The sequence below is a fragment of the Mus musculus genome, chromosome 5 (assembly GCF_000001635.26).
Source record: "Mus musculus strain C57BL/6J chromosome 5, GRCm38.p6 C57BL/6J".
In the NCBI taxonomy this organism is placed as follows: domain Eukaryota; kingdom Metazoa; phylum Chordata; class Mammalia; order Rodentia; family Muridae; genus Mus; species Mus musculus.
The window spans coordinates 92,382,536-92,396,972 of NC_000071.6; the positions used below are offsets into that span (position 1 = coordinate 92,382,536).

Genomic DNA, 14,437 nt, shown 5'->3' on the forward strand with positions numbered 1-14,437 from the left:
ATGCTCGGTTACTGCAGATATGTCATGCGATGTAAATCTATCATTACTTCTTATTTTTTATTTTTTTGGTTTTTAAAGACAGGGTTTCTCTGTGTATCCCTGGCTGTCCTGGAACTCACTCTGTAGACCAGGCTGGCCTCAAACTCAGAAATCTGCCTGCCTCTGCCTCACGAGTGCTGAGATTAAAGGCGTGCACCACCACTGCCCGGCTCTACTTCTTATTTTTAACAGTTGAATAATACTGTTCGTTATCCATTTATTAGAGGATGGACATTGGAACTGAAATATAGTTATAAATATTATTATAAATGTCATTGCTAGCCGGGCATGGTGGTGTATGCCTTTAATCCCAGCATTTGGGAGGCAGAGGCAGGTGAATTTCTGAGTTCAAGGCCAGCCTGGTCTATGGAATGAGTTCTAGGACAGCCAGGGTTACACAGAAACCCTGTCTCAAAAAACAAACAAACAAACAAAAAACCTGTCATTGCTATTATAAATAACATTGCTTTTCTAAGAGGGGGGAATGAGGGTGAATATGAACAAGGTAGATTATCTACACTTGTGAAAGTGTCACAATGAAGACAGTTATTGTGTATAATTCATATAGCTACTGAAATATTCTGAACTTAAAAAATAAAATCCTGTGTAACTTTTTAACACCCCCATGCCCCCAGATTTAGACTAAAGCCCACCAAGGTTGTGTGTGTATGTGTGTGTGTGAGAGAGAGAGAGAGAGACAGAGAGAGAGAGAGACAGACAGACAGACAGAGACAGAGACAGAGACAGACAGACAGAGACACACACACAGAGACACAGAGACAGAAAACAGAGACAGAGAGAGAGAGAGACAGAGACTTTCTATAGGGCCTCAGCAACTGTCTCTGAAAAGCCTGTCTTCCGTCTTGAGTGTGTACACATCTGGGCAGGGTGTCCTATCATGTCCGTACACATGTTTCTTTAGCATCCTTCTCATGTAACTATCTTTACAGCATGTATCATTTGGGACCTGTCAGCTTATTGCTATGATATTCTTAGCGTTTGCAAACTGGGGTGAGCCCTTTGGTTTCTGGACAAGGTCTGAAGCTACACCAAGTGGTGAAAGCCCTGAGCAGAGATGGATTAAGGTGCTTCTTAACAATACACCAGCTACGCATGATCGTTTCACTAAGGACTGATACAGAGACTTTAGTCAGCTGAGTCAGACGTGCATGTTACCATATGAAATAAAATGTACAGTGTATAACTGGGCAGCACGGACCCTGATCTGCCCTCAACAATTTGCTTTTAAGATATTTGAAGCTGAGGAGGTGGCCCAGTGGATAAACTACTTTCTTCACGAGCATGAGGTTCCGGCTTGGAAGCACGATGGCTTGTGTCTGTAACCCTAGCCGTGGGAAGGCAGAGGCAGGGAGTCCCCTGGGACATGCTGGCCAGTGAGCTACATCAGTCATTGCCAGGGTTAGTGAGAGATCCTCTCACAAAAGAAAAGGTGGCGATGGCAACCGAGGAAAAATGCCTGACCTCAACCTCTGGTATACACACACACACACACACACACACACACAGAGAGAGAGAGAGAGAGAGAGAGAGAGAGAGAGAGAGAGAGAGAGAACAGAACAGAGACACAAAAAGAAATACATAACAATTTTTTTGAGCTTGCTTTCCTGAAGTCAGGTACCAATTCTTCAAGTAAAAAAAATTTTTAAATCAATGTTATGGTTTATATAAATACTTTATTTGTACATTCTGGGAAGGTTCTGTCTTAGACATTGAATACAAAGTGTATTGCTTAATACAGCTGGGTTACATAAACATGAAGTCAGAACCGGTGGCCTTCTGCTGAAGCTGCCCTGCTGATGATCTCCTCTGACAGCAACTCCAACTCTGTCGCAAAAGTGCATTGTTGGTTCTTCTTTTGACATTAATACCATAGTCTGTATAGAATAGTACGGTATGAATCGTCCCATTTTAATAACAGCAACAGCTAGTTTAACATTGAACTTACAGAACACATAGAAATCAAATGTGAAGGAATGGGTTTGGCTAAAGAGTTGGCTCACGAGGTCTCCCTGCAACTCACGACAGAAAGCAGCAAGGCTTGAGAGTGCTCCTCCTCGGGACCTCACTCAGCAGCTGCCCAGCTGTGGAATCTGGGCCCCTTTGCTCTCTGCTCCGGTATAAGAAATTAAGGTAGCAGGCATACAACCTCTGAATCAATGCACATGGGAAAAAGCAAACACCAGATAGGTGCGTCCTAAGGTGCAAACTCAGCGCCATTATATACTCTGCAGTTTTCCCTTACTTGGGACAGAAATAAGTGGAATACCTCTGACAATGCTGATACGTAATTTAAAGAGCAGCTTCTAGATTTTGTATTTGTTTTTTAATTTTATGTATATGGATGTTTTGCCTGCATGTATGTCTGTGCACCATATGCATGCAGTGACCCTGGAGGCCAAAAGAGGGCGCCAGATCCTCTGCGACGTCAGTAACAAATGGTTGTAACTATGGCTGTCATAGTTACATTTTTCCTCAGTGACAAAGCACCATGACCACAGCAATGAATGAGAGAAAACATTGATTTGGGGCTCGTGGTTCCAGAGGGTTGAAGTCCATGGCGGCAGTCCTGGCAGCCAGCAGCCAGTCATGGTGCTGAAGCAGTAGCTGAGAGCTTACCTCTGAGCTACGAGCATGAAAGAGACAGAGACAGGGCCTGGAGTGTGGGCTTTTGAAAACTCAAAGCCCGTCCCCAGTGACACACCCCCTCCAATAAGGCCACACATCCTAGTCTTTCCCAAATAGCTCCAACAACTTGGGATTAAGCATTCAAATACAGGAGCCTGTTGGGGCCATTCTCGTTCAAACAGCTGCCATGTGGGTTCAAGCCAGTATTTTCCATTGCTGAGCCTTAGCTCAAGCCCCCAAGACAAATTTCTTATTTAAAAAAAATGAGAGCATGGGAGATAGAAAATGCTTGCCTTGTAAGTGAGAAGTTCTGAATTCAGATCCCCAGCCCACATAGAAATCAGAAGCCAAGAGGGTCCCTGGAGCTCACTTGCCACCCAGCCTAGCAAAGTCATTTTAGGTTCAGTGAGGAACCCTGTCTCAGAAAACGAAATGGAAAAAACACTGTGACCAAAAGCAACCTGGGGTCATCTTGTTCATCTCTAAGGGAGGTTAGAGCGAGAACTCAAGCAGGGCAGGAACCTAGAGGCAGGAACTGATGCAGAGGCCATGAAAGAGGGCTGCTTACCAGTTTCCTCATGGCTTGCTCAGTCGGCTTTCATTGTGGGACCACACCCACAATGAGCTGGATCTTCCCCAACCAATGAATTGTACTAGGCTAATGGGATCTCTCTCTCATTCTCTCTCTCTCTCTCTCTCTCTCTCTCTCTCTCTCTCTCTCTCTCTCTCATAGATTTGTTTATATGACTACACTTTAGCTGTCTTCAGACACACCAGAAGAGGGCATCAGATCCCATTAGGAATGAATGGTTGTGAGCCACCATGTGATTTGCTGGGAATTGAACTCAGGACCTCTGGAAGAGCAGTCAGTGCTCTTAACCTCTGAGCCATCTCTCCAGCCCAGGGGGCCAGGGGTGGGGGGTGTGTTTTCTCAATTGAGGTGCCCTCTTGCCAAATGACTCTAGCTGGCATCAAGGCGACAGAAAACCAGCCAGCATCTGTCCTTGTTCAAAGAGTGTTCTAGATGCTGGCATCCCCAGCTTCCTTCCTGCCAGTGTTCTCGGTTGGACTTTCATTGGCCTTCGTTTATCCTGAGCAGTTGTTACCTGATTGGGTCTGGGGACACACACATAGTAGTGACTGCCAAACCAGCTTCAGTACTGTGCTCAGCTTGTTTGTGTGTCTCAGTGCCTGGCGCAGTACCTGAACCGCAGTCAGCTGGTTGAGTGGTGATAACCATCACTGTTGACAGTGTTTAACAAGTGAGCCCCCTTGCTGTGGGTGTCATCTAATAGAGGACAGTCCAGCCTTCCCTCTAGCATATGAGTGTCAAAGGCTCAGTTGTTGGGAACTGACCACCCCGCCACCCTACCCACCCAGTCCCATTCCCCCAACTACACACACACACACACACACACACACACACACACACACACACACTGCTCCAAAGGAGTCCAGGGCTGGGTTCAGAACTGAGCATGCTCTGTGGCGGGGGACATTGCTGTGGATTCACAGACCTCTTGGAGACTTAGTGTTAACAGCAGTGGTTCCAGGGCAGAGTGTGGCGACCGACCGGATATAAATAGCAGGGCAGAAGTTGACTAATGAGCCACTGCCAAGCTACCACTAGGGGTGTTATAAAAAGAAAAGCATTCCCAGGCAGCTCACTGTCAACAACATCCTATCCTGGAGGGAAGTTCTCCACAGCAGAGTGGGAATCCGGTGTGAGACAGGGCATCATTTAAACTTCCTGCAGAGGCACAAACGCCAGGTAAACATTTTGATTTATTTGCACCCAAACTGCAGAAAGGAAGACCAGGGAAACCCTGGCCCACGGCTGGCTTGGCACGTGCTGCCCATGGGTATTCCTTAGACTTTTTGAGAGGGAAGTTTGACACAGAGTAGCATCTTAAAATAACTACAGATATTTTAATAGCTTTAGATAAAAGGACTGCTTTTGAAGACAGGAACCTGGGACCTGGATGGATTACAACAAGAAAGACTGCCCTTCCTTCCCCTATGCTGTTTATTATCTCATTCAGAATCCAGATGATGATGTTTGGTTAAAAAAAAATACAGGAAAATAGAGGCTTCATTTGAGTTACAGCAATGGCAGCAGCTTTGCTGGAGCATTATGTATGTGAGAGACCGGAGGCTAACAACCTGTGTCACTGGTTGAGTCGGTTAATGGCTCCGGATAGCTTCAGCCAGTGAGGATTCTTGCCCTCCTGTCTATCCCTTACGCTGCCACAAATACCGGAATGGGTATTGGGCGCCCAGCCAGGACAATGATAGAATCTTGTTAGAATCACTGCCTTCGAAGGGCTCCTGAGTCTGTTCCTATCGTCAGGACATTCCACACTGGCTCGACCTCTGGCTTGTGTTGATTGTGAAGAGTTGGAGGAGGGAGGTCACCTCAGGCGAACAGCTTTGTACTGCTGCTGACCTCATGTCTCCGCTCCCACCCAAGTGGGCATGCTCTAACTTGCAAAGCGAACGGAAGAGCGGAAGCTTCACATGGGAAAGTTTCTAGACCATTCTTAGAAACTGGGAGTGAGAATGAGAGCATGGTGGTTTTAGTTTGTGTTGTTTCCTGTGAGTGCTCAGGGGACATTTAGAGATTGGGAGGAAAAGGTCTCTCTGGAGGGAGAGGTCTGTCTAGAGTTATGTGGAAGTAGACTTGGAAGCACTAAAGTTCTCTGCAGTTTTGCATTGACATCTCTAGAACAAACTGTTAGACACCTGGATAACATTGAATGCCTCTTATAGTCATAGGAATGTATTTGATAATCACTGCGACTATCACAATATCTATCCAGAATGAAAAAATATGCAACATCACCTTATCCAGTTCCGTTTCCCTAAACCCTCTTTGTTAAGTTTACTGAATTAACGTTTTTCATTCTAATCCAGACGTGAAAAATGAAGATGGGACATTTTGAAATGGTCACCACGCTGCTGGCAGCCGCAGTTCTAATGGACATCTTCCAGGTAATGAAGGGAACGGGAAGCATGCTCGCTCCCTGGGCTGGGAACCCTGTAACACAGCCTGAGGCATCTCTGCAGACTGAGAGGAGCCAGAATAGGCAAATGAACTTGTTGGAAGCAGCTTTTCCTTTATTTTGCAGGTTACACATGTGGTAAGTGTAGAAAATTTAAATTAAGCAAAGAAGACAGAAAAATTCAACCACAAACTCCCTCACTCAAAGGGATCAACTCTTGGGGGATTGTGTAGATAGCCTAGGTGGTTTCTCTCTCTTTGTGTATAATTTAATTAAAAATATGGTACTTTTAACCTTGCCTACAGCTAATACTACACGGCATTTCCATGTAAATAAATATTCTGGCCATATCGTGTGTTCTCCAGATAATGCCAGTGTTGATTCCATGTTTGTTATATAAACTAAGTAACGGCTATTCCCTGGTTTATCTTTTTACTGGCAGAAATTTTATCGTGTTATTTGCAGTTCAATATTTAAAAGCAGTAAACATACTTTATGAGTGGCCTGAAACAGGTATCTCACTTGCCTTCTTTAAGCTGCCTTAAGAAAACATTGCATCCAGTTTTAGAGGTTTGATCCACCTTCTAGACTCTAGAATTCTAATGCAACAGCATCCTATACCCTGTGGCTTGCACATTGTGTTGTTGGTTCTTTTACTTAAGACATATAATTGAGATACCCTTAAAACATTTCTCAGCACATACCTTATTGGTTTATAGCGTCCTTCCGATGCTGTCCCGCAGTAACTGCGCTGGAGAGGTGCTTCGCATACTGGAGGTCAGCCCCAGTTCCCCCTCCCTCCATTCTCTGACAACAGGAGGAGTGTGTGGACAGTTCAGCAGAGTGGAATCTTGCGGCATGTGGCCATTTGTGTTTGGTGTCTTTGGTTTAGTATACTGTTTTCAAAGCCCACCCGGGTTGTGGCATGCATTAGTATCTCATTCTTTTCATTAATGAACACCAACACCATCACAGGGCTGTGCCACATCTTGTTTATCAATCAGGCATCTATCTGGGTTGTTCCACTTTATGGCGACTATAAATAGTACTGCCATGAACATCTGTGTAGGGGATTCTGTGTGAATGTTTTCCATTCTCATATATTTATTGCTCTCTAGGGATACATAGAAAGAAGCACTCTTGCTAAGCCTAATGCAGGACTTACTTGTATAGCTAGCGCTTATATGTAGCGACAGTTTTGGAACTTTGGTTTCTTTAAAAAAAAACACAGAAATACTATGAGAACTAAGAACGTGGTCAGGTGTGGGGATGTGGGGCTGCTTCGGACTGTCCACAGCGGCTGGTTATGATTTACCTCCTGCTCTAGCAGGGGCGTGATTTTTGCCAAGAACAGATAGTTTCTGTGATTTTGTGTTGTTGGGAATTCTGGGGACTTTGCTGAGGGGGATATAAATGCTAGGGCCCTGAGAGGCAGGGTGGGTTGTTGGTTGATTGCTGTTGGTCATCGTTTGCTAAGTAGTCACAAGCAAAGCAGAAACAAGGAGAAGAAAAAATTAGATATCCTGACAGCAAAGATCAAACTTGCCCAAGGAACTCAATGCCCTAATCATAAGGCAGTAGTCTAATGATAATTTTGCCTCCTTTCCCCTCTCTCCTTTTCTCTCTCCTATCTAGTGTTAGGGGGTTGAAAGAGTGAAAGAAAAGGGATGGATAAGGGTGGAAGAAAGAAGAACTCACAAAGTAGCAAAAGACCGGCTACACTTACATGTGTAGTTGTGCACCTGGTACTACCTGCATAGGTGAACATGACTGAGCCAGGGCTGTGCTACTCTGCTTAACAGAACTGCACATTATTGTGAGTGCACATTTCACTGTATTTCTAGAGGGGCACTGGGTCATACTGTAACTTCAAGTTGAACTCCTCAAGGTATTGCTGCAGCCCTCCATATCAGCTGCACTCCACCCAGCATGAATCAGGGCTCCAGTTCAGCTGCTCCTATTCATTCAGCTGCTCCTATTCATTCAGCTGCTCCTATTTGTTCAGCTGCTCCTATTTGTTCAGCTACTCCTATTTATTTGTTCAGCTGCTCCTATCTGCTTGTGATTTTCCTGCTTTGCCCTTGGTTTTTTTTCTGATCATTATTTTCATTCCGGTGGGTATGAAGAGGTGCCTCGTGTAGTTTGAATCTGCCTTTTAAGTATTGGTTTGCAACACACCATTTTGTCATACTTCTTTTACTAATGTTTTTCCATTAATTGGTTTCTCTTCTGAAACACCAAGGTCATTTCCACATATTTGAAATGAATTTTCGGTAGCTGAATTTCATCGCTGTGAGCTTTTGCTTAGGTGGATTCGTCAGGGGAAGACATCATCAGCTCACTCACCTAGCCTTCCGTACCTGCTCCTCCCTAGCCTTCCGTACCTGCTCCTCCCTAACCTTCCGTACCTGCTCCTCCCTAGCCTTCCGTACCTGCTCCTCCCTGTTCATTCATTTGTCCTCAATGGCAACGGCTCTAGGAGCTGTGCCACTACAAGGCACGCCCTGTACAGAACACACAATCAGCTATGGTGTCTGGCCAGAAAGGCTTGCTGTCTAAAATTAGACATGTGAAGACTGCTTTGTGAGGCATAGGGAAAAGACAGGAACATATTGGCTTGATTCTGATCCGGCGGGAGGAATGTGGGAGGTGGTTTCAGGTCTGATGTCTTATGTTGCTGTCTTCAAGATAAAACAAGCTTTGGCGCTCAGGCTGATCTCTGGTACATTCTGTGCTAGCGAGCAGAGAGCATTTCATATCTTCACAACTGCAGTGACTTGATCTGGGAAGCTCAAATCCCCGTGTCAGGAAACTGACCTGCAAACTCGGGAGTGGAGGGGTCTCAGTGAGCCCCAGCTGAAGCTCCCGAGGTCAGTCATCAGCTTCTGGCACTGCCCCACCTAGTGCCACATACATGCCAGTTTTCAGAAGCAACAGAACATTTTGATGAAGAAGGCAAAACTCTGGAACCAGAGTGTCTGGGATCAAATACGAGTAGTGTCTCGGTATCTTTAAAGAAAAATGTACAAGAGGGGTCTCGGTATCTTAGTCTCCTTATCTCTAAAGGAAAAGGGCAGGAGAGATGCTTGAAGGCTATGAGCACTTGCTGTTCTTACAGAGGACGTGGGTTCTGTTCCCGGCACACAAACGACTCACAACCGCCCAGAACTCCAGTGATGCTGTCTACTAACTTCCAAGCCCCAGACACTCACGTGGTGACTTACATACACGCACACAAGCACTCGTACACATAAAATAAAATAATTGAACCTTTAAAATAAATGAAGTAAAGTACAATAAAACAAAGGGAGGTTGGTGATAGTAACCCCCCTCCCCCTCCTTCATTACGTGAGGTAATTGGTGTGAAGCATTGAGTGCTGAGAAAGAGCAGGCGCATAGCAAGTAAAAGTCTGTTAGGGTTAGAAATGGGGTGGGGGGTAGGGTGCGGTGATAGCCAGAGCCGGAAGTGTCCAAGGAAGACTCCACAAATAGCTGAATGAACAGGTGGTTGTCACTCATGATTGTGAGCAGTGAGTTTATACATTTGGCCTTAGACATGGATGGCGGGTCTTTGGGGCATCCAAACAAAGGGGACACGGGGGGGGGGCGGATGACAGAAAGGTGTGGCCCTCACAGGGACACCCTCATCCTTACAGCCCTCCCTTTCTGTCAGTGTCGTCCATTGCTTCACTGCTCTCCTTCCTGACCACGTCCCCTGGTGGGACTCCAAGAACAGCTGCTGGAATTCCTAAGCGGACACTAGCCCAAGGCTGACAGTTTTAAAGGAAAGGGTTTCAAGGAAAGGGTGTCCTGATTGCAGGACCTGGGTCACCTGCTTTTACTTTGGGCCAGAAGTGCAAAGTCACATGAATAAGGGAGGGTGTATCCAGAGGGAAAGGTGACATTTGTCGGGATGTATTTTCTACCACACACAGTATTTTATAATACATGCTATTTTGCACTATACAAAACGGTCTTAAGAGTTGGAGGAAATGTAGCGAAGGACACTGTTCCAGCCTGGGCTAGACTGTCTTCGGTCTCCTCCCCATCCCCGAGCTCAGGTGAGTGAATTGCACAGAGAATTTGACCCGCACCTCTCCACTGACACAGACTCCCTCCGCGGTCCGCACAATGGGATGTGATCCATAATTAAAAGGGCACGGGAGAGTGGGCGCGCTACTGTGAGAGAAATTTATATCAGATAAATGTGTGATTTCAAGAGCGATCCTTTCCTTTTGCTCCGAAGGTGAAGGCGGAAGTGTTAGACATGGCAGAGAACGCGTTTGACGACGAATACCTGAAGTGCAAAAGCAGAATGGAATCGAAGTATATTCCGCAGATGAAGAGGGAGGAGTGGGCAAACGATGCGCTCCTGCGGATGGTGTGGGACAATGCGGAGATCCAGTGGGAAGCGCGGAAGGCTCAGCTCTTCCTCCCTAGAAACTTCAAGGACACCTATGGCATAGCTCTGACGGCCTACGTGAATGAGGCTCAAGAGCAGACTTCCTTCTACCACACATTCAGCAGCGCTGTGAAGATGGCCGGCCTGTCCCGAAGACGGTACATCTATAACTTCCCGTTCAAGGCTTTTCATTTTTACTTGGTGAGAGCCCTGCAGCTGCTGAGACGACCTTGCGAGAAAAGTTACAAAACTGTGGTGTACAGCACAAGCCCAGACATTTCATTCACATTCGGAGAGCAAAACCAAGCCAGGCTGGGTAACTTCACGTTGGCGTATTCAGCCAAACCGGAGACAGCCGACAACCAACGGGTGCTAACCATCCAGACCTGCTTTGGAGTCGCCGTGGGAAAGTTTCTTAATAAAGAAGACGACAGCGTTGTTTTAATACCTCTGAGTGAGGTTTTTCAAGTGTCGAGGAAAGGAACTAGCAACGACCTTGTCCTTCAGAGCATAAACAGTACCTGCAGCTACTACGAGTGCGCATTCCTCGGGGGTAAGTAGTGGTCCCTCGCGATCGCGATCGAGGGATCCTGCGGGTCTGTCTGGGAGGAAAGGGGTGGGGTGCACTCAGGTCCCGGAGAGCGACTGGTGTTTGCGAGGCAGTTTTCAGCCTCACACTGAACGCTCTTTCTTCAGCTACAACTCAGTTGTCAGATAGATACCTGTACTTCATTACTAAAGTTAAACGACGCTGAGCAGCGCTGTAAAGCAAAGCCCATTTTGCCCCACAGGGTTTCGAAATGGTCAGAAACAGTTTTTAGTTGTCACAACTTAGGAAGAGGTATGGCTGCTATTGGGCAGGTAAGGCTAAGCAATGCTCAGGACCCTGTCCTGTAACTAAGAATGATCTGGTCCAAAATGTCAGTAGTGTCGGCGTTGGCGTTGAGAATTCCCGCTGTCCCATCCCATTCCCAAGCATCTGGCATCGGTTCTAACTTTAAGCTGGGTTTTCCAGGTACACACCATCATGTTTGTAAGTGAACAGCATGCTTTCATTCTTTCTGAACTTAATTTTATTTTTAGACGTTGTCTAAATATTCCCAATGGGGTATTCAGCTCTCATACACCACATATCATTTAAGCTGTCTTTACTGTTCCTGGACCAATGGTGTAGGCTTGTGCTCCCACCTGTTCAGGAGGCTGAGGCAGAAATGCCAAGGCTTGGGCAACTAAGGTGAGTCCCTGTCTCAGAGGGTAATAGGTTAGTGATCGAGTGCTCTCTTTGCATCCTAAGGATTATAAAGACTCTTTGTTTTTCTCTCAGCTTTATTAGAAAGCCTAGCAGTAATTGGTGACTGGGGCTAGGCTAGGTTCCACGGCTCCTCTGCAGCATTAGTAACCCTAGCTATCTCTCTGTTCCACTGTTTGCTTTACCATCTGCCTTGAGGCGTGAGTCAGCATCCAAGACAGGCCCAGAAGACCTAACCATGCACCTGCTTCCAGGGAGGGCAAACGACCCGCCACTCATCTCCATTGTACTTCTGACTCCGGCCCTTTGCTGGAACTCGTTCTTGGTCTCACACAGCTACAGGAAAGGCTTAGAAAGAAGGAAGTCGGTTTCGCAGCCTCCGTGACACAGGAAGAATGGGAATTAGAAGTGGCCGCTAGGATGCTGTGCACATCTGTGATCTTGGGTTTGGGTCTAGCCTGAGATACATAAAGAGATCGTGTCTCAGAAGGAAGGAGGGAAGGAAGGAAGGAAGAAAGGAAGGAAGAAGGGAAGGAAGAAAAGTAGACAGAATTGTAAAGAAATCATGTCTCGGAAGAAAGTTAGAAAGGAAGAAAAGAAAGAAAGAAAGAAAGAAAGAAAGAAAGAAAGAAAGAAAGAAAGAAAGAAAGAAGGAAGGAGAAAAGAGGCAGGGAGGGAGGGAGGAAAGAGAGAGAGGGAGGGAAGGAGGGAGAGAGAGAAAGAGAAAGAAAGAGAGAGACAGAAGTAGACAGGGTTGTAGGTGGGTCAGTAACCAGACAATGTCTGATGACTGCTGTCTCTTCCCTAACAGTCTGATGACTCCACGGTCTTCCCCATGTGTGCTCTTGGTCTAGTAAACTGCTGGGATTTTTGTTGTTTTGCTTTGTTTTTACCTCTGTAATACTTCCTTTGCCAGAATAATTTTATGACTTCATTTAAAAATATCTTATTAATAGTTCACCCCAGAGGAAAAATAATCCACCCCAGACCTTTTGACAGAAGTAGAGATCTCTCTGTACGTTCCTCTTTCCCGCCCCTGGATATACCCAGATTCCCACATCATTCTGCTATGGGCTGTGCTCACCAAAGGTCTTCCAGCTTCTCCGCTCCACCAAGCTAAGGCTCTGCTTCTCCCACACAACCCTGACCTGGGTTTGCACGTCTTCCCCAGGTTACTCTCCTTTGTTTGGTGCGGTGAGGCCAAGGGTCGAGCACAGTTTTCTGAGACACAGTATCTTGAGGCAAACTTTCTAAGACTGAATGTGTGAAGTACCCGTCTTTAAGCTCAAATAATAGTTTTTGTAGCCTGCCACATCCTTGCATGGCTCTAGGGACTTGGGCCTTACTGGGAATTGATAAGGGAATGAAAACAAGACAAGACAAGACAAGACAAGACAAGACAAGACAGACAGACAGACATGCAGAAAGAGCTAGGGTGGAGCTGTCTGAACGTTCAATGAAGAAACCTCAGAAGCTCAGCATGTTTATTACATAGTTTATTACACAGAGTTGAACAGAAAGGCAGGGCTATTACATTACTGATAAACAAGGGCCAGGCTTAGACATGGGTTTAATTAATCTGAAGTAACCTTCAGGCTGTAAATATCCGAGGGGAGGGAGCTATGGTGGACATCTTCTGTACTCACTGTTTTTTTTTTTTTAAAGATTTATTTATTTATTATATGTAAGTACACTGTAGCTGTCTTCAGACACTCCAGAAGAGGGCGTCAGATCTCGTTATGGATGGTTGTGAGCCACCATGTGGTTGCTGGGATTTGAACTTCGGACCTTCGGAAGAGCAGTCGGGTGCTCTTACCCACTGAGCCATCTCACCAGCCCCTGTACTCACTGTTAACTCTCACACCTAGTCCTCCAGAGAAGGCTGAGCTGTGGGGTCCTTGACATGGGTGTGTGGAAACACTCTTACTATTCAAACTTTGGATAAGTTCTGGTGTGGGTTTATTGATGTTTGGGTTTTGCGGTTCTTTTTGTTTTGTTTTGTTTTTCTTTTTGCTGCTGGAGATGAAACCTAGAAAGGGGAACACGTTAGGCAAGTCCTTTATCCCTGATCTACATCTGTCCCAGCCTGAGAATTGAGTGTTTTATTCTGGAAGCCGTAGGTAGGACATTTTCCTTATCTGCAGCATTCTGAGTGCTCTGGGTTTGCACCTTGCTCTATGAGATTAAAGGGTTAATAAAACTCATCTTCCCTCCTCCTATGAAAATGGCCAGATCCCTTTGTAGCACTCCTCTGTAAGGTGCAAAGGGCAGAATGGCAGCTCTATCCAGCACTGTCTGAGGTAAACAAAGCCCCTGAAGATGAGGTACCTGTGAGCAGGAGAAACAAGAGGGACCTAAGGTCCTGGGCCAGAAAGCCAAAGCTTCAAACTTCCTGAGAGCGGTGCCCCATGTCCAGAGGCAGGACCAGACTCTGGTACTGACCAGATCACTGCAGTGGTCGGTTCAAGAGTTTCTGTCTCACACGTCGTGAGATCATAGAGCAGCCCCTATACGGCCTGCGAACTGCACTGTGCGTTCTTGTAATTATGGAGGGTGGGGTTTGAGAAAAGACCCCTTGTCTGCTCCCTGGTATGTGTATCACCTTGCATTCTCTGAAAACACCACACACACACACACACACACACACACACACACACACACACGAACACACACAGAGTGAGGGGCTATGTGCTTATCTAACTGAACCAGAATCCATTGCTGCTGGGTCTCAGAAACAGGGAAGGCTTTACACCTTGGCTCAATGTGCCCAGTGTACAAAGAGATAAAAGGGTGTGTGGGACAGTGCGGAGGAGGAGACAGCGTGCTGGGCTGGGATGCTGGCATGCTTGCAGTTGGACAGCAGAAGCTATGAGGCCCCTGCAGTGCTGAGGGCGCAGTGTTCCCAGAGCCTTACACTTTGACCTCCTGCACCTCCGTGATGTTAGGAGTAGATGCTTCCGTAATCACTCTGGACACCTCACCTGCCACATTCCTGATCTGCATTCAAGCAACGACCGATTTCTGAGCATTCTTCTTGAGGTGATGTGTGAGCAGATTGTGTTAAAGAGCATTCAGCCCTTCACCCTCTAGATAGTGGCC

At 46.3% G+C, this 14,437-nt stretch overlaps 1 protein-coding gene across 26 annotated transcripts in view; it reads left to right on the plus strand.

Annotated features, from left to right (window-relative positions):
• Art3 (ADP-ribosyltransferase 3) overlaps positions 1–14,437 on the plus strand; it is an 82,830-nt gene that overhangs the window by 50,737 nt on the left and 17,656 nt on the right. For 13 of the 26 annotated variants that reach the window (XM_011249389.3, XM_006534707.3, XM_006534708.3 and 10 more), the window contains 2 exons: positions 5,599–5,676; positions 9,934–10,642. In XM_011249389.3, the coding sequence (XP_011247691.1) occupies positions 5,608–5,676; positions 9,934–10,642 (778 nt within the window). In that variant the 5' untranslated portion in view covers positions 5,599–5,607. Of the gene's footprint in view, positions 1–4,296; positions 4,457–5,062; positions 5,281–5,598; positions 5,677–9,933; positions 10,643–14,437 lie in introns of those variants that run through there. The other 13 variants (XM_006534706.3, XM_006534713.4, XM_006534714.4 and 10 more) reach the window with 5 other exon arrangements.